An 18475-nucleotide genomic window follows, 5' to 3' on the forward strand; every position below is an offset into this window, starting at 1 on the left:
CCTTAGTAAAGTCTTCTAATGCTTATTGATTGGGTAGTAAGTGTATATGCTTAACCTACATATAACATAAGCAACATCTTACTTTCCTGAAAACACTGTGTTGAGAAAATCTTGAGAAAGTTTGGATATTATGATATTTCTCTTATTGGTATTCTTTATGGTTCTTATAATATATGACTTATGAACATATCCTAATCTAGCATGCCACATATCAAAAGAGTCAACAAAATAAGTAGAAGAAGATTCATCCATACTAATCTCAGCAACACTTAAAACAAACAAGCCCTGATTACAATATCCCTTCCTAATTAGAATATTATTCTTCGTCATGACATCTTTGTCAAACTCAAAAGACACTCTAACCTCAGCTTTCCCAAGTAGCGCCACAGAGACAAAGTTTGCCCTAAAATTAGGGACATTTAGAACCAGGGTCTTTCTTGATGTAAGTTTTAACAACAGTTTTTCTTTTTCCTAAACCTTAGTAGCTGGGGAATTAGCGAGGTAGATGTGATCTTTCCCTTCTTCAAAAGAGATAAACATCTCTCTTTTTGCATAAATGTGCTTGGTAGCTCCTAAATATTCCACCACCCATTTCTTTACATTAGACACAGTGAGGGCTTAAGAAACCATTACAACTACAACTTTATAATCACTATCATCATCTCCTTCAACCAAATTCACATTTGGCTTAGGAGAATTATCAACCTTTTAAGTAGCCTTCTTCTATTGGCTTTTCACATATAAAACAATTGCCTTTCTTTTTGAACTTGGGGTTAGAGTCTTTGGATCTGCAATAAGTTTTTTTATTCTTATTATTTTTATTTTTGGAATCGTACCTCTTGGAGTAAGGTTTCACTTCTACCAAGTTTGCTTTGGCAGCTATTTTCTTTTCTTTTGCAGCTTGTATTGCCTTTTTGTTGGTATCTTCAATGATTATATGGGTAATGTGATCTGAAAGGGACAACTGTTTTTGTTTGTGCTTTAATTGTTATTTATAGTCACTTTATGTCTCTAGCAGCTTCTTGATTATCATGCTAGCTATGAACTTATCTAGCGAGTTAATCTTCTCAGTGCGAAGCTCCTCCAACAATTTGTGATAGTCATTGATTTGGAGCTTAATATCTTTCTCTTTGATGATATCCCATCAGTAGAAATTCCCTACCACGAACTCATCAATTGGTATCTATGATGATTATGTGGGTAATGAGATTTGAAAGGGACAACTGCTCTTATTTTTGCCTTAATTGTTATTTCCAGTCACTTCATGTCTTTAGTAGCTTCTCGATCAGTATGCTAGCTATGAACTCATACGCAAGCTAATCTTCTCAACATGAATCTCTTTTCCAGCAATCTGTGGTAGTCATTGATTTGGAGCTTAATATCTTTCTTTTTTATCATCTCCCATATGTAGAAATTCCCTCCCACAAACTTCTATTTCCCAGGGTCCTCAGAAGTGTACTTAAGGATAATTGATGCCTATATCTTATGTACTTCCTCGTAGACACAATACACATCGAATAGGTCATTAGATAAAGTGCTAATAAGAGTGTGTCTACAAATGTTATTAGCATGTATCTAAATGTCCCTTGTGGCCTGATTAGCATCTAGTAGTAGTTTAGACTGAGTGAGTGCAGTAGCTACTCCATACATGTCAAGGGCAGAATAAACTTATTCTTGCCACCACCTGAACTTATCCCTGTCAAATGTTTCTATTTTTCAGAATGTCAAGGACCAACCTGGGAATAGGCACTACTATTAGAATAATAATAACTACAACAACACTATGAGTGTTTTCAGCAGTAGCATCAACACTAGTAGCTTTGCGGGGGTCCATGGTAGCAAGCAACTCTTAAGATTGTTGGTGGTAACACCTATAAAAAAATAGTTAATGTGAGTCACATCTTATGGACGCTATCCTTAAGAGCTATTCCACAATCATTGGAAGATGAGGAAACGATACTCCTTAAGATAAAATGAACTCTTCCTAAAAGAACAGGATGAGTAAAACAATGGAAGATAAAAAAGCAAACTCAACAAGGAAGTAGAAATTTCAGAAGAGGGAGGAGAGATGCATGAAAGCTCTCACAATGTTGTTGTAGTTATTTATTATTATAAATAGATAAGCTATTTATTGTAATTTAATTTAAATTTTTACAAAAATACCTCTGATTAAAAAGTGCCTAGTCTGCCTTTAACTCATGTACATAGGGGAAAATTGCTAGATCTCCACTATGTTTGCCTTTAGTCACACATAGTCATGGGAGTGAGATCTTCTTTCTCCTCTAAGCCTGTTCACTACCCCAAGACCACAGGTTAGTATTTATACTCTTGTACCTCCATAGTTTTCAGTAACGTGGCACTTCTTCCTTTTGATACACCCACCCTTTATCTCTATTAGTTGTCATCTATTTATAAGCTAGATTAGAAAATCCTCAATTTACAACCTATGTTCAACTTTCAAAGAACTTAGAAAAATAAATCTAATATGAATTAAATTATTATCACTGCAAATTTTCAAGGGAAAATTTCAATTGAGGACCACAGGAGAATTTATTTTAAACAGCTTCAAAACATTCTGAAATGTCACTGCAAGACCAAAGGAGTAAATTAAAATTAATTTAAGAAAGAAAAAGACATTTTTACCTCTCAAAACTATGACCCTGAAGCTCTTTCCCTTTTTCTCTTAAAACTCCCAGTAACCCAAGCTCTTCTCTTATTCCTCTCTAAAAAGTCTGTTGTGCGTTGAGAAAGATCATTCGCCGCCATCGTTGTTCCGATAAGGAGAGCTGTGAAAGTCATATTTTTGTTATTAATTCGTAATTCTTGTTGTAAGTGTATATTATGTTTAATTATTGAAAATTGATTCAAATTAATACTTGAATAATATGCAGCAACATATTATATATGGCTAGCAACAATAGAAGTAAATGTTTGTGTTCATTGATTATTTTGAGTTTTTATTGTCGCATTTGTGCGAATATATTGATGATTATTATCCTTGTGCCAGAGGAACAACACACTGTGCTAAAATCTAAGTTGTTATGGTGGCTCATTACTTACAAAAAAAAAATGAAGTTAGGTGCTGTTACGAAACTACTTAAACAGATAAAGACCCAACAAAAAAAAAACGATGACATAGTAATGGTTATATTTCTATTGGAGATGTAACTTAAGCTATTTTAGAATGTGTTCAAGTTTGTGTATAGAGAATTTGTACAATTTCAGTTTCAGAGAATATATATTATGAGTATGTTTCATGTCAATTAATTCTAATATTCTGCTTTTTCCCACTAGCTTATAAGTATCTGATGTACTAGTAACAAATAAAATTAGAGAATTTGCAACAAGGATACAGTGCTTAACAACTTCATGTTTTGGAAAAATGGCTATCACACTGACAATTAAAATTAAAAAATTTGTAAGAAAGATATGTATATTAACAACAAGAACACGTCTATTTGCAAATGAACTAGTTGAATTAAAGAAGATGAACATGACAATTCACAAGTCTATGAGGAACTATTTATACGTGGAATTAGATGATCTGCAATATAGATACGCCTATTAACAATAGAAATACATCAATTTGCAAGTGGATTTATTTAATTTATGAACACAACGATTCACAAGTCTGGGAACGATAGTTCATAAGTGGCATTAGAAAATTTGCGACACGATTATACCCATTAATAACATAAACATGTCTATTTGAAAGTGGATTTATTTCATTCAAAAAGTTAAATAGAATAATTCACAAATCTAAGAGTGATAATTCACAAGTAGGATTAAGATATTTACAATACAGATACACCCATTAACAACATACATACGTCCATTTACAAGTGGATTTATTTCATTTATAAAGTTAAACACAACAATTTACAAATCTGAGATCAATAGTTTAGAAGTAAAAAGGACATTTGCAATATGGATATGCCCTTTGACAATATAAATTGTCCATTTGTAAGTAAATTTATTTCATTCATAAAGTTGAATAAAATAATTCACAACTCTGGGAGTGACAGTTTGAAAGTAGAATTAGGATATTTGCAATATCAATACGCCCATTAACAACATAAATACATCCATTTACAAGTGGATTAATTTGTTTTGCATTTATATAGTTACCAGCCAATTTCAGTGCATTATTTCATATATTATTTTGCTTTCTAAGGTCATCATAGATTCACCTCCTTCATGGAAGATGCAAAATAATTGCTTTCTACTATTGCTAGTCATATATAATACGTTGCTACACATCATTCAAATATTAATTTCAATCAATTTTCAATAATTAAACACAACATATGTTTACAATAGGAATTTGCGAATTCACAACAAAAATACGAGTTTTCACAATACCAAATCACCATTTTATTAGAGAAGTAGAATTCGCAAATTCATAATACAATTCATGATAGGAACTACAAAGCTTACTCTTAATACTCAACAGTGTAAATTTAAAATTAATGCACTGTATAATTTTATTTCAGATCTAAGAAATCTAAAAGATTTCTCTGTTTAGAATTTCACGATAGCCCAAACCAAATCCATAAAATCCACAATAGAAGAAATGGAGAAGGATTTTGCAATATTATATGCAAAAATTTTTTTTAATGGAAATGCAGTGAAAGAGGTCACGTACACAGAGAGAGAGAGAGACTATGGCAACAACAAAGGCTCTTGTTACCAAAACAACACTAACAGTGAAGGCACTCCATACTAGAATAATAGTGAAGGCGAAGGCTCTCCTTACTAGAACAACAACAACGGCGAATGATCTCTCTCAATGCAAGAACAGATTTTTCAGAGAGAGAGAGAGAAAGAAGAGCTTGAGTTACTGAGAGTTTTAAGAGAGAGGGGGAAGAGCTTTAAGATCACAGTTTTGAGGGGTAAAAATGTCTTTTCCTTTCTTAAATTAATTTTAGTTTGCTCTTTAGTAGAATGTTTTGGGGGTTGTTTGAAATAAATTATCTACTGTGATCTTTAATTGAAATTTTCCTAATTTTCAAATATCAATCTAACCGTTGACATTAATGCATTAGACATTATGAGTCTACTCTTTAAATTTTAGCTCGATCTAATGGTAAACTATGACTTGGATCTCGCGAACTGCCTAACCAAGTTTCAACTCGTTTCAACAATTCTTCAATTTACGTATGATACTTTACTAAACCTATCTTAGCTATATGTGAAAATTACTTAATTGTTTAATTTTACCTTGCCACCTTCTATATATAGACTCCTAGAATTTCCTCTTCCTCATTATTTAGTTGATGTTGGACTTCTTCAGTTTTTTATTTTATTTTATTCATTTACATATTTCTATATGTGTGTATATATAAAAATACAATCATAATTATTTTAAATGTTTAATTCAACCTCCATTAGTTTAATGTTATGAGATATTTACTTATATATTCACTTAACCTCCATTAACTTCAATATATATTATTCTTTTCCTAATATTATAACTTGATATTATATTTTCATCCTTAGAATTTATTTTATTTGCATGCATTTTCTTTATTTAAATAAATACAAGGTAAATTCTATTTTGCAAGTAAACAATTTTCGCTAATATTATTTAAATCTTAGGGAGAAAATTAGGATGTTATCCAAATCCTCTTCATTGATTCTTAATCGCTTCTTTAGAATCATAGATCTTGTTGGTTTTTTTCCTAATTTGGAACAACTCTAAAGCCTATTCAACTTTCACAAATAATCTCAGCTTCAGGTACACACTCTTGCCAACAAATATCTCTAAGACACATGCACATTGGAACATCCTCTATTTTTGTGGGTGCTAGAGAGAGGTGCTGGAAAACTCATTATAGGAGAGCAAGAAATTCCCACAAGAAAAAACCCTAGCAAAGAAAATGCCCTTGCTAGGGGGAGAAAATTGTGATTGGAAGGGAATTAAGATCACATTTCTACTCAAAAGATGTTTAGAATAACATTTCTTCAACCCATCAAAGTCTTATAAAATGGATCCAGAGTGATATGTTTTTACTTATTGAAAAATATAGCCATTAGAAAAAAAAAAAAAAAGGCTGTTTCTAACTATTGCAGAATTTTAAAAATAAAAGTAATGCACTAAAATTAGAATTTATGCATCAAAATTGAGGAGTGAAAAATATTTTCAGAAAAACTTTTTCTACGCATTACTATGAAAATTAATGTGCTAAATTTATACAGAGGCAAAATAATTTTTATGTGAAAAATTGACACAATAAAAACTTCAACAAATCAAAACTAAGTTTTTCAAATAAGCTCATAAACACGTTAATGAAAAGAGAGTGATGTGTTGCAATAAATTTCAAGCACTTGCGAGGAATTTCGTTTGGGATCCATTGAGCAACAAAGAAGTGTACATTTGATTAACTAGAAGACCATGTGCCAGCCAAAATCAACAGGAGGCAGTGGGATAAAGGATATGGTAGCCCAAAATTCTGCCTTCCTTATGAAACTAGCCTATAAGATAGTCAAGCAGCCCGATCTCTTATGGGTCCAGATTCCAAGGGCCAAATATGGTTGGCAAGAAGGCAATTTAAAAGCCGTCAAATCCAAGAAGGGATCACACCTCTAGAGAAACCTTGGCACCTTATGGGAGGACCTAGAAATGGGTCTCAAATGGACCATTTGAAATGGGGAAAAAGCCAGATTTTGGACTGATCACTGAATTAGGGAGCTTGGACCGCTACACTACCTCTCCTTCGCACCCATCCCAGAGGAGGAGCTTAGCAAGCCGATAAATCACTTGATTTCACCAAGTGGCTCATAGGACTGGCAGAATATTGGAGACAGATTACCTACAAAGATAATCAAGTTAACTATAGATCATGGAACCCCAAGGAATCCTTCACAGCTAGACCAATGCAACTAGAGTTATTCATCCTTTGGCATTTTCACAGTGCAAACAGCTTATCAGCTAATCAAGGAGGAGGACTGGAACGTAGAAAGAAAGGAGTGGCAGCTTGCTTGGTGATGGCCAGGAGCACAACGAACTTGAGCCTTTTTATGGTTGGCACTAAGCAATAAACTGTTAACCAACACGGAAAGAGTCAAGAGACACATGGCTTCAGATGAATGGTGCGAACTTTGTGAAAACGGTTCTAAGGACCTAAATCATGTTCTTAGGGAGGGTACTAATGCCGCCTCATGCTGGAACCTGATTATAACCCCTCATCTCCATGTGGAATTCCGCCAGAAGACACTCAGAGAATGGTTTGAAGATGACATCAACCCAAAGAAACGGGACAAGAACTGGTGCATCTTTAGTCAGTTATTTTGCCAAGATACTTTTGATGCCGTTAAACTTGTAAATGAGGCTATTGCCTTAAGCCACCACACCATCCGCGCGAAAGAATTTCATGAGCGGTTAAGCTTAGGCTAATAGCATGTCTCTGTGTAGTTTTACTTTTTCCGGCTTGTAACTATTTGTACGTTTCTTCTGCTTTTGAATAAAAAGTACTTTTCACTCAAAAAAAAAAGAAAAAGAGTGATGCGTTAAAATTGCTATGAAGGCAAAACTTTGATCCTTTGGAAACTGAGGGTAACACATTAGAATTAAAATTAACGTGCTAAGAATTTCATAAAGAAAAAATAAACTTTTTGAATAAAGATAACTAAATATGGAACAAGGAGTGAAAACAAGCTTTTCAAATAATTTTAGTGTCCTGATGTCAAAATTGACACTTAAAACACATCTTTTCATTAAAAACACTTCGTTAACGTGTGATTGTTAAAAATTGACGTGTTAATATTTTCACAAAAGCATCTTAAAGTTTTCAAACAAACATTATATATTAGAATAAGAATTAACGCGAGGATAACATTTGAGGATCAAAAAGATTTAGTTAATCTTATTTAAGAACCAAAATAGTTTAGAAATCCAAAATAAGAACCAAAGGTTCCTTAGTGATATAGTAAACCCTTGTAGCAAAACAATAAATCTCACTTGCAAATTAGTAATTACCAAGTTACAAATCATGTGGAATAAATGTATGGATTCGTTAGATATCATAATAACTTTGACAAGTTAATTTTTTTTATTTTTTTATAAATAAATGAATTTTATTTGCAAATTAATTGTTACAAAGTTATAAACTAAGGAGCATGAGCATCAAGCTACCAGAAATCTTGAAAACTATTCCTCTTCCGTCATAAATAGACAAATCTTATTCATAATTTTTTTGCCTGAAAATCTTATTTATAAATTTGTAGTAACAAAGATATAAATAAGGGAATATGATAAATAAACCACGAGAAATCATTGTGTTTATTCTTTTTTTGGCCGACATCGTATGCTTAACAAGTTATATTTTCATTAATTTCATAGACGAATTTTGCTGATAAATTAATGATTAGAGAGTTGCAAATTAAGTCATTACTTCCGGTCCTAATTATAAGAACTGATTGACTAATTTGATAAGATTAAAAAAATAAGTTAATTTAGTTATTTGTAATAAATGTCTATTATCTTTCATAAAATATCTTTGCTAATTAAGTGTTGGCTAGAATTACTATTGTTAAAAAGACTATCTTGGAAAAGAATGCATAAATATTAGAGACAAAGTAGATTGAGTTCTTATATTTAGAACCAAAATAAAAATCAAACAAGGTCTTATATTAGGGATCGGAGGTAGTATAAGAGTAGCAAACCATTGAAAAAACCTCTGCTCTTTATTTTAGTATTTTCAAATCTTTTTATTAAAAAATTTTAACAAATTGCATAAACCCAATGATAATGAATATGTAGTTTGATTTGTTGGTCAAACGCCAGCTTTCCTTGATGACAAAGCCTCTTGGATTATACAAGCGTCATTTGAATTGTTACTAGTTAATAATTAATAATTTACATTAGATCTCATCAGACATATCGTTTTTGATTTTTTATCTCGTTCCGTGATTACGGAGGCAAAAAGTCCAAACCTGAGAATAGAGAATAGAGAAAGACCCAAAGGCGAGGGAGAAGAACTGGGGAGTGGGGTCTGGAAGACGATCATCATATTTAATTCGCGCGATACAGGCGTTGGCGGAAGCAACTGCTTCCAGCGAAGTTTCCAGAATGGGCGTGGAGAATGATATTTCTCCGGCCGATGCTCATGGGGCTCCGGGAAAGGAGCAGCAAGCTGCCGGAGTGGGAATTCTTCTTCAGATCATGATGTTGGTTTTGTCTTTCGTTCTTGGCCACGTCCTACGTCGCAAGCGGATATATGTTATACCTGAAGCAAGCGCTTCTCTTCTTATAGGTACTCTTACGGAGATCGCTGTTCGTTTAATTGATATTTTTGTTTTTTCTTCTCTCAGGGGTCATTGTTATTTTTCCACAATTTTTGTAAAATTGACTTGCTTTTGCAGGTTTAATTGTTGGTGTACTTGCTAACGTTTCAGACACAGAAACTAGTATCAGGTTGTTGCAATGCCAATCGGTTGTACTATCCTTTTACAAGATTTTGAATGATGAGACTTTTGTTTGGATCTTGTTTGTTTCAAGAGCTGACTTATGAGTTTTTACTTTGGTTCTCTTTTACAGGGCGTGGTTCAATTTTCATGAGGAATTTTTCTTCCTGTTCCTGTTGCCTCCCATTATATTATATCCTCAGCGGAGATTGTTATATTGGTCTCCTTTTTTATTATTATATAACTGATGTTATCTATTTATATGGGTCTACCATATTGCTATCTTTTCCTTGACTGTTGAGTTTACTCAGTCCGGTTTCAGTCTATCACCTGTGAGTGCGTCCATGTACCTGCTTTTGAGCTTGCACCTTGTTTTTCTCTGAATAGCTTTACTAATTTTTTGATTTTTGTCTGGACAGAAACCTTTCTTCTCAAATTTTGGAGCAATTGTGACATTTGCTATATTTGGTACCTTTATTGCTTCAGTAGTCACTGGTGTTTTAGTGTGAGTTACCTTCCCCTACTTTATGTTTTTCCATTGTGTTTAGCTATTTTTGCTTTTTTGGTTCATTAGAGTTTATTGATTTCATGCTAGCATTTTCCTCCTATATGCTGCAGTTATCTTGGTGGTTTACTCTACCTCATGTATAAACTTCCTTTTGTGGAGTGCCTAATGTTTGGTGCTTTGATATCAGCAACGGATCCTGTTACTGTTCTGTCCATATTTCAGGTGATGTTACGTATTCATTTTTTTCTCATATAATTTTTATTGCCTCCAGTACTGCAGTTATGTATTCCGACTTCTAATATTCAATTAATAATAATAATTATTTTTTTAATCCAATATGGATAAGCACTAAATTGCCATGGTGCGTTGGTAAGTGGGATTCATTGGCATTCTTCTTCACTAGCTTACTTGTTCGTTGTTTAAGTTGCTGCTACTTTTGCTTAGATGATATTTGATTTAATGATGTGTAATTAATTATGAAATTTGTCTATAAAATAACTTTCTTGGCACTATGCAGCTGGAAAAATGTGAGATAGAAATAACTTTTTAGGGCTCCACTTTCTTTACACCTTTTTATTTTGGGGCCTCACTTTCGATTGAAGATGAAATTTTTATTAGAGAAAGAGAATGATGCAAGAGAGGCATACTTGTAGACCATTTTGCTGTTCAGGTATGGATAGGACAATTTTTGAACATTCTGAGCTGGGGGTTTTCCTACTTATTTTCTACCCAACTAGCTGGACAGAATTCTTTTGCCTTTTCCATTCAAAGTACTTTGAGAATTATCCAACACACTTAATGTAACTTTATGTTGTATGTAACTATATGTTGGTGTTTGACTCTTTGTTCTTAATACGTGCATCTGTTTGCCTTATTTGCAGGAACTTGGCACAGATGTCAACCTATATGCCCTGGTGTTTGGAGAATCTGTCCTGAATGATGCAGTAAGTATTCTTTGCTATTGTCCTTATGTTATCTCTTACTTCATAGCACATTATCTGCAAGACATGGACTTCGCTAACTGACTAATTTGTTTACCTTTTTGTTTGTTCTTCCCCCACCTTCTCATCCTCATGTGCTATGAATAGATAGCAATTTCCTTGTACAGGTATTTGACATTCTACATTGTCTTATTGTTAATCATAGTAATCATGAATAAAGGTTCAACTCTATCTAAAAAACTTTCATGCAGGACTATGTCATCTGTCAAAACTAACCACTCTGGACAAAATTTCTTCATGGTGGTTGTGAGATTTTTGGAGACCTTTGTTGGTTCGATGTCTTCAGGTTCGTCGTAAAGATAGTATCTTGTATTTTTCTTTATCTAGTGTTAAAAACAGGTCACATTTTCTCCATGCATTTCACGGAGTTTGAGGAATGAAGCACGTTATTTTAGTGTAATGTGGCTTGCTATAGATTTTATTATATATATTGATACCTGGCATGGTTTGGGCTTCTATATGTCTTGAAGAGGACTTAAATGAAGTGAGCTAACTGCCACATTCCATGTTGTTCCTTCTAGATTGCATGTCTCATACTTGTGATCTCACTCTTGGTTGCTTTTTCCTTCTTGATATAATTCTTGACGAAGAAGAAATTTTGCCTCTTGGTTTTCTCGTATGTGTAGATGGGAAAGAGAGGTGGAGAGCCTTGCTATAGAAATGTGCCGTTTCTTTTCCATATTTTATGTTATGGAACTGGTTGTTAACTAACCAACTTCACATGCACAACACCCTTCACCTAGTGCTATGTGTGTATAGCTAAAGTCATGAACTGCTACAACTGATTCCAAGCCCCTTACAACTTATTAATACATGACATACACAAGGTGTTTCTATGTTTGTTTTATAAATTGCTATATTGTCAATGTTCCTAAGTTGCTTGCTTTTGGTGGTTATGCAGGTGTTGGGGTTGGATTTACATCTGCTTTGATATCCTTTTTAAATCCACTCTTCTACTAATTACTTACAGCATAGCTGTTGTAGTATTGTGATTAGAAATGAGAGAGGAGCAGAGAGAAAGGAGGAGAATGAGAGAGAAATTAAGGGAAATAGAGGGAAGGGATCAGAGCATCAAAGCGAAGAATAGAGGAACAGAGAGGGAAACCAACTCACTGCATGTATTCAGAATGATCTAAGGCATAAAATGGGTTTTATTTATATAGGCAACGGGACTGGCCCCAACAGCTATATTCTGTCCCTTATGTAACTAACTCAGCCAACTCTTAGTGACTGTTCTTTGTCATTATTATGATTACATCACAACAGCACAATGGAAGCTTACAGGATGTTGCGAATACCTTAACTGTTATTACCTTTTTAAGTATGCAGGATTGGATATTGACAAGTGAGTACATGGTGTTTATTTTTATTCTTTTTACTTAACCTTTGATGATATCCATAATAACTGAAAAATACTGACAAGAACATTTTTCTGGTTCCATCCAGTCTTCAGAACTTGGAGAGCTGTCTTTTTGTTCTTTTCCCATATTTCTCGTAAGTAATCTCTTGGACAATTTTGTCATTAGTTTTGCTTAGAAGTTTACTACATTACTTTCTACATACACAGTATGTATCGGTTTATACATATCTATCTTGTAGGTACATGCTTGCAGAAGGTCTTGGCTTGTCTGGTATTGTATCAATACTGTTCACGGGAATAGTAAGTGCATATTTTGTTTCCATTCTCTTTTTTTTTGGTTATTTCTCATCTGGGTTAAAGAAATCTCATGACCATTTGGGTAATCCGTATTAGGTCATGAAGCATTACACATACTCCAATTTGTCAGAAAGTTCTCAAAGATTTGTCTCCGCATTTTTCCATCTAATATCATCACTGGCAGAAACATTTATGTGAGGACTTTATCTTCAACTTCTTTCTTGTAATCAAATCATGAAGTCTAAATGATGCATGAATAACTCAGTTTTTACTGATTTGCAGATTCATATACATGGGGTTCGATATTGCTATGGAACAACATAGCTGGTCGCATGTTGGATTTATATTCTTTTCCATTGTATCCTTTCTTCTTTATTTTGCCCTATAAACCTGAACAGTAGGGACTCATAATAACTAAGCATTTTTTCTGCTATTTTTCTTCCTTAACTAGAACCACTCCAGATATTTATTGGGGTTGCAAGGTACTATTGCTATCACCGCTATCAAGATAAGCCCTGGATCATGATGGGCACATGTTCATTTTATGATTTTCAGCTAGTTTTTTATCGTTTAATGATTTTCTGGTTCATTTTAATACCCTTCAATCATTATTATGCTTCACTTATTTTTCTTGGAATTCTTTAACTAAATTGTTTGGTCACTTAATTCAGGGCAGCAAATGTCTTTTCTTGTGCTTATTTGGTTAATTTAGTCAGACCTGCAAATAGAAAGATACCTCCAAAACATCAGAAAGCACTTTGGTATAGTGGTAAGGAAAGGAACACAGTTGTTGCTGACAATGACGTGGGAACTTTGACTCAAAAGATTGCTTTTTGCTTTTGATTTGTTCTTTGCTGATTTACCTAAATTTCAATACCCTGAAATAGGACTTCGAGGGGCAATGGCATTTGCCCTTGCTCTGCAATCAGTTCATGATCTTCCAGAAGGACATGGGCAGACCATATTCACTGCAACTACAGCTATAGTTGTTTTAACGGTAGGCATGTTCACTATTGTCCTCCGTTAAACCAATTATTAATCATTAAATATTTAATATTAAATAATTAAATAAAATGCTGTAGAAATTATGTAAAATATTGCCCAATTTAGACATAATGTAATTCATATAAAATGTTTCCTACTCTTGAATGGGAATATATTATAAATGAACTGCATAAATGTTAAATCCAAAATCTTTTGAGACTGGGAGAAGAAATCATGTTATGATCAAGCTTTTTAGTTAAATTGTGCGCTATTTGTTTTCTTGGTTGTGTTTGGCTAATGTACTGTGCTTGTTAACTCCATGCTCATTAGTTTTTTTTTTTGACCTGCCATGCTCATTAGGCTGGAACTACATGAGTTAGTAAAATACACAAAAGTTCCCTGAACTTTGAGTTAGTTGCATACGACCTCCCTAACTTTTAGAAGTTTAAATCAAGGACCCTGTGTTTCATATTTGATCATTAACTCCCCTACCTTTAAAATTACCGTTAAAGTTAACAGTTTTTTGCATGTCATAATTTTTTTAATTATATTTCATATAATTTAAAAATATTAATTTTATTTTATCCTTTAACTTTTAAAATATAGTGAAAAATTTCCTCTTTCTTAATATCATTAATTAGTGTAGTGGAGAATGCTGATGTGTAATTTTTCAAGCCAGTTAAAAAAACTCAAATTTACTATTACTTTTTATTAATTAATTTTATCTTACTTTAAAATATTAAAAATAATTATCATTATCTTGAAACCTAAATTCTCTATATATAAATAAAAATTTAAACTTAAATCTTTTTAGATGCTTATCTATACAGAACAAGTTATCTATGTATAGTTAATATATTTTTTTATATGTCGATTAAGTTTAATTTTTTAATAAACATTTTAAAAGTAGGATGAGATTGATAAATAAATAAATGATGACAACAGCGAGCTGGATTTCTCTTCTTGAATTGGCTTGAAAAATTGCACGTAAGCATTTTCCATTAAGTAATTAATGATGTGAGAAAGAAAAACTTTTGACTGTCTTTTAATAGTTAGAGGATTAAAAATAAACTCTATGAAGAACCAAAATGAAACTTGATATAAGCTTAAGGGACTAAAAGTATTCTTTGCCGCATGAATTTTATGGAGTGGGAGCATAAGTATGCAAGCTAAAAGATTGCTTTAGATTTTGATCAGTCCTTATTAGATGATGAGTATAACAATATTTCTGTCCCAATTCCTGTTCATGAGGTTATATAGTGTATAAACAAGCAGCCAAATTGTTTTCCTTATCTTTTAAAATTTTGGAGCCTTAACCGATGATCATAAGAAACCCCTTGTGAATATTCTGATCATTCAAATTCATATTTGTTTCAGGTATTACTGATTGGTGGTTCAACGGGAACCATGCTGGAAGCCCTAGAAGTTGTTGGTGACAGCCATAACATTGACAATGCTTTGAGTCCAGTAGGAAACATCAATGTAAGTTTTACAACAGATAACTTCGTTTTATATCTATTATAATTTCTTTATGAAGCTTATTATATATTATTTTTAGTTTGAAATGTGCAACACCCATCACTGGTTTATGAGAGCGATGGCCATTTGAAATTTGAGCTAAAGTTATTCTGTTTGATAGCTTTGTTCCAAAATTATGGATGTGTTTTTATGTACTTATCATTGAAGAGATATTGATGCATATTATGCGTGTCATGGTTTAAAGATCGTTAAATATAAGAAGCATGTGAATCACTTATGCTAACAAGTTTATAGGTGATTGAAAGGTATTTAGTTATTTAGGAGGTTATTTTATTTATTGCCTTGTTCATTTGATGCTGACGTAAAACTTTACATAATTTAGAAACCAAATTCATTTGTACTAATATGTCCTTATAAGTTTAAATTTTATCTTTTTGCCCTCATATGTATAACATCCTGATATATTAATAACTCTTAATGGATTCACAAGGAGGAGGCTCTTTCTCTTTCTTTTGCAAGTGTTTTCTTCTTCAATTTAGCTTTTTGAATGCAGCATGAAGCAAACTCTTAGTTGGCTAGAATGTGGGAAGGTGGGGCTAATTTGTTCAGATGAATTTTTGTTTTTTTTTTTTTGGGTATTCGTTTACCTGCACATATGTAGGTTACATTTGAAACCGAAAGAAGAAATATACAATCAGTCTTCTAATTATGTTCATAAATTATAACCAATTCAATTTCATCATACTGGGTCAAGTTATTGTCTCCACTTCACATGGTCATAATGTATAGTAGCGGTGGATAAGGTGTTTTGTTGGCACTAAACCATCCTAGGTGGACATAACTAATCTGGCGGTTCTAGATAAATAATCTTGCGTGAGGAAAGATCGTGGTTGTAATTTTGATAAGCTTTCAAACCAGTTTAATGATATACAGTTTTCACTTGTGTGGTGAGTCTCCTTTCATCCAGTTCTATATAAAAAATACTCGACTGGAAGTTAGGAAGCATGGGCATACATACTACCTAGTCAGTTAAAATAAAATCTTTTTCTTTTGTTTTTTTAAATCATTATTTTCAAACATGCTAACTCGTGTTCTGGGAATAATTAATTGACTTATCCTAGGATGAATGTGACCCTACGACTCCTGTAAACCTGTTTACTTTTATTATGATTTGAATACATGTTCAGTTGTCGATCGTTCTTGTATAATTGTTTGTAATTGTCAATTTCTAAATTAAACTAAATAACTTTTGAAATGCATATAAAATTTTCTTTTAATAAATTTATTTGTACATTTCCCCCACTTTTTTCTTATAACATTTTTGTTTTCTTTCACAAGAATTTTGAAGGAAACCATGGTTATATTGCTCCTTCGTATGATGAAGAATCTTCATCGGGCAACAAAATCAAAATGAAATTGAAAGAGTTTCATCGGAGGTATTGTCTGAATCTTGAAGTTAACAATATAGCGAAATATATTTCATTGAAAGATCTTCCCATTTTCATTTACTGGTTGCTTCTCCTTTGCAGTGCTGCGTCTTTTACAGCTTTAGATAAAAATTACCTCACCCCATTCTTTACAAGTCAAAATGGAGATGAAGATGATGAAGGTAAGTTTAGCAGTATTAAATTTGATTTAAATGTGTCAAATTCGCTTGTAACTTGATTTGCACTTTCTACTTGTTCACCAAATCTAAAGGTCCCTCTAATACTCATTTTCTGGATTTGTGGACTTTGGATTTATTTATTTATTTATCATGTTTATTTATATTTTTCTTCAATTAAGATAAAAACACTCGTCACAGTTTTAAATTTAATGATTTTTCATTAAAAATTTTATGCATATTCATGGGACTAGGAGGTTCACTCATCTTGAGATTCAAGAAAATTGAAATATTGATGGCTGCCTTGGCCATATAAAGGAGGGGAGGAACACTGAATGCTTGGCAAGGGGTTGTACTAGCTTAACAAAAGGTTTTGACTTTTGAGTTTGTGTAGTGGCAACCGCATTAAATATTGGTAAAGCTTGCTGCCCGATAGGGTGCTGCCTGGCTTGATTCAGATTAATCCTGACCCTGATAAAAGTCCTCTAGTTGAAAGCGAGCTGGACCTATGATCCAGGGTGCACATGCAAAAAGAGAGAGAGGAGGATTTTTTTTTTTTTTTTTGGCATTGAGGGTGTGGGTTTGTCATCCATGCATAATTTCTTTCTAGTTTATACAGTTATTTGGTTTCCAATATTATCAAATCTGATTTGAGTATTGTCAGGACATAATTTCTTGTCCATCATTAGCTTGCAATTTTTGTGGAATATTGATTATATACGTGGGTGGGTGGGAGTCTGTGTGTGTAGTGGTTGGAATGCTTTGTGGAGAGGTGGTATTGTGGGAGGAGAAATTGGTCATTGTTGGATAAGAAAATTATGGTTATGCTATTGCATGCTGATGTTTGAAAAAATGAAGGTATTTTACACATTTACGAAGATTTTGGCATTAATGTTAACCATTGATTTTGATATAAAGGTGTTTATGCCCTTCTCTTGCCTGTCCAGATATAGGCGGCTATCTTTTATGCTATATTTTATGTATGATCTTGATGTTTGCCTTTTGATTTGATTTTGTTTTAACTTTGCATTTTCTCCAACCTCCTGTGCTTCGTTTTGACAGAAGAGCCTCTTACTACAAGAAGAAGCTTTCAGGGCAATGATCATTACTATAGTGATTCTCGCTGAAGAACTTTCTTCAAGCTATTTGATGCCTATTTTGTACATAAGTCGGACTCTGCAATATTACATCTAAGCTTTGGAGGAATAGACAGACATTAAAATGGTGCGATACGTTTGATTATTGCTTCCCAAGTATGTATAAGTTGAGAAATCTTATGGCAGCTAGGCATTGTGGCCCCTGAGGCGAGGCTGGGAAGTCGGAATACTCAGAAGACATGTCTGCAGCTGAGAAGCGTGATAGATATACCGTTCAAGCTGATGATTATATGTCTTTCTTGAGGTTGGAGGCTGAGAAATTGAATTTGATCACTTGTAACATTTTAGTTTACTTTATAAGCTTACTCGCTCCCATTTTGCTCTTCTGTGACGTTTTTCTAATTTTTTAAGCTTTAAGATAATTCTAGATTACTCGGACATTGTAATGATGAGTTTATTACCAAAATCAATAAGAAGATAATGTTTCGGCTAGAAGACGATCCAAAGGGACTGGGATTATGCTGATAGGGGTCTAACTAATATTAAGTGCATTTTACCCTCTTATGACCTACGACGATCTGAATCTCGGTATCATTGCGATGGACACAACATGCTGGCGTTGGATGCACGCACTTCGGTGTGGCCTTTGGAAGTTGATAATGTCAACTAATAAGAAGCTGGGTAGACAGCTGAGCCTAACCTAATGCTGAATGCTCTATCAAGTGTTACCTCCCATCCTTA

General features: G+C 33.3%; 1 protein-coding gene across 1 annotated transcript; it reads left to right on the forward strand.

The window, feature by feature from the left end:
• Positions 1-8946: 8946 nt before the first annotated feature.
• On the forward strand, positions 8947-18229 carry LOC114734569 (sodium/hydrogen exchanger 6). The gene is made up of 22 exons (XM_028922185.1): positions 8947-9254; positions 9364-9415; positions 9539-9598; positions 9713-9737; positions 9825-9910; positions 10024-10135; positions 10795-10857; positions 11002-11021; positions 11106-11200; positions 11816-11844; positions 12228-12259; positions 12361-12408; positions 12514-12574; positions 12668-12765; positions 12854-12929; positions 13034-13053; positions 13243-13340; positions 13459-13568; positions 14933-15037; positions 16373-16470; positions 16564-16643; positions 17700-18229. Exons 1-22 carry the CDS (start codon positions 9071-9073, stop codon positions 17762-17764), a joined length of 1617 nt encoding a protein of 538 aa, XP_028778018.1. The 5' UTR covers positions 8947-9070; the 3' UTR covers positions 17765-18229.
• The last annotated feature ends 246 nt before the right edge of the window (positions 18230-18475 follow it).

This window comes from Neltuma alba, unplaced genomic scaffold (genome assembly GCF_004799145.2).
Source record: "Neltuma alba isolate B1F8T4 unplaced genomic scaffold, ASM479914v2 tig00013117_pilon, whole genome shotgun sequence".
Classification (NCBI taxonomy): Eukaryota; Viridiplantae; Streptophyta; class Magnoliopsida; order Fabales; family Fabaceae; genus Neltuma; species Neltuma alba.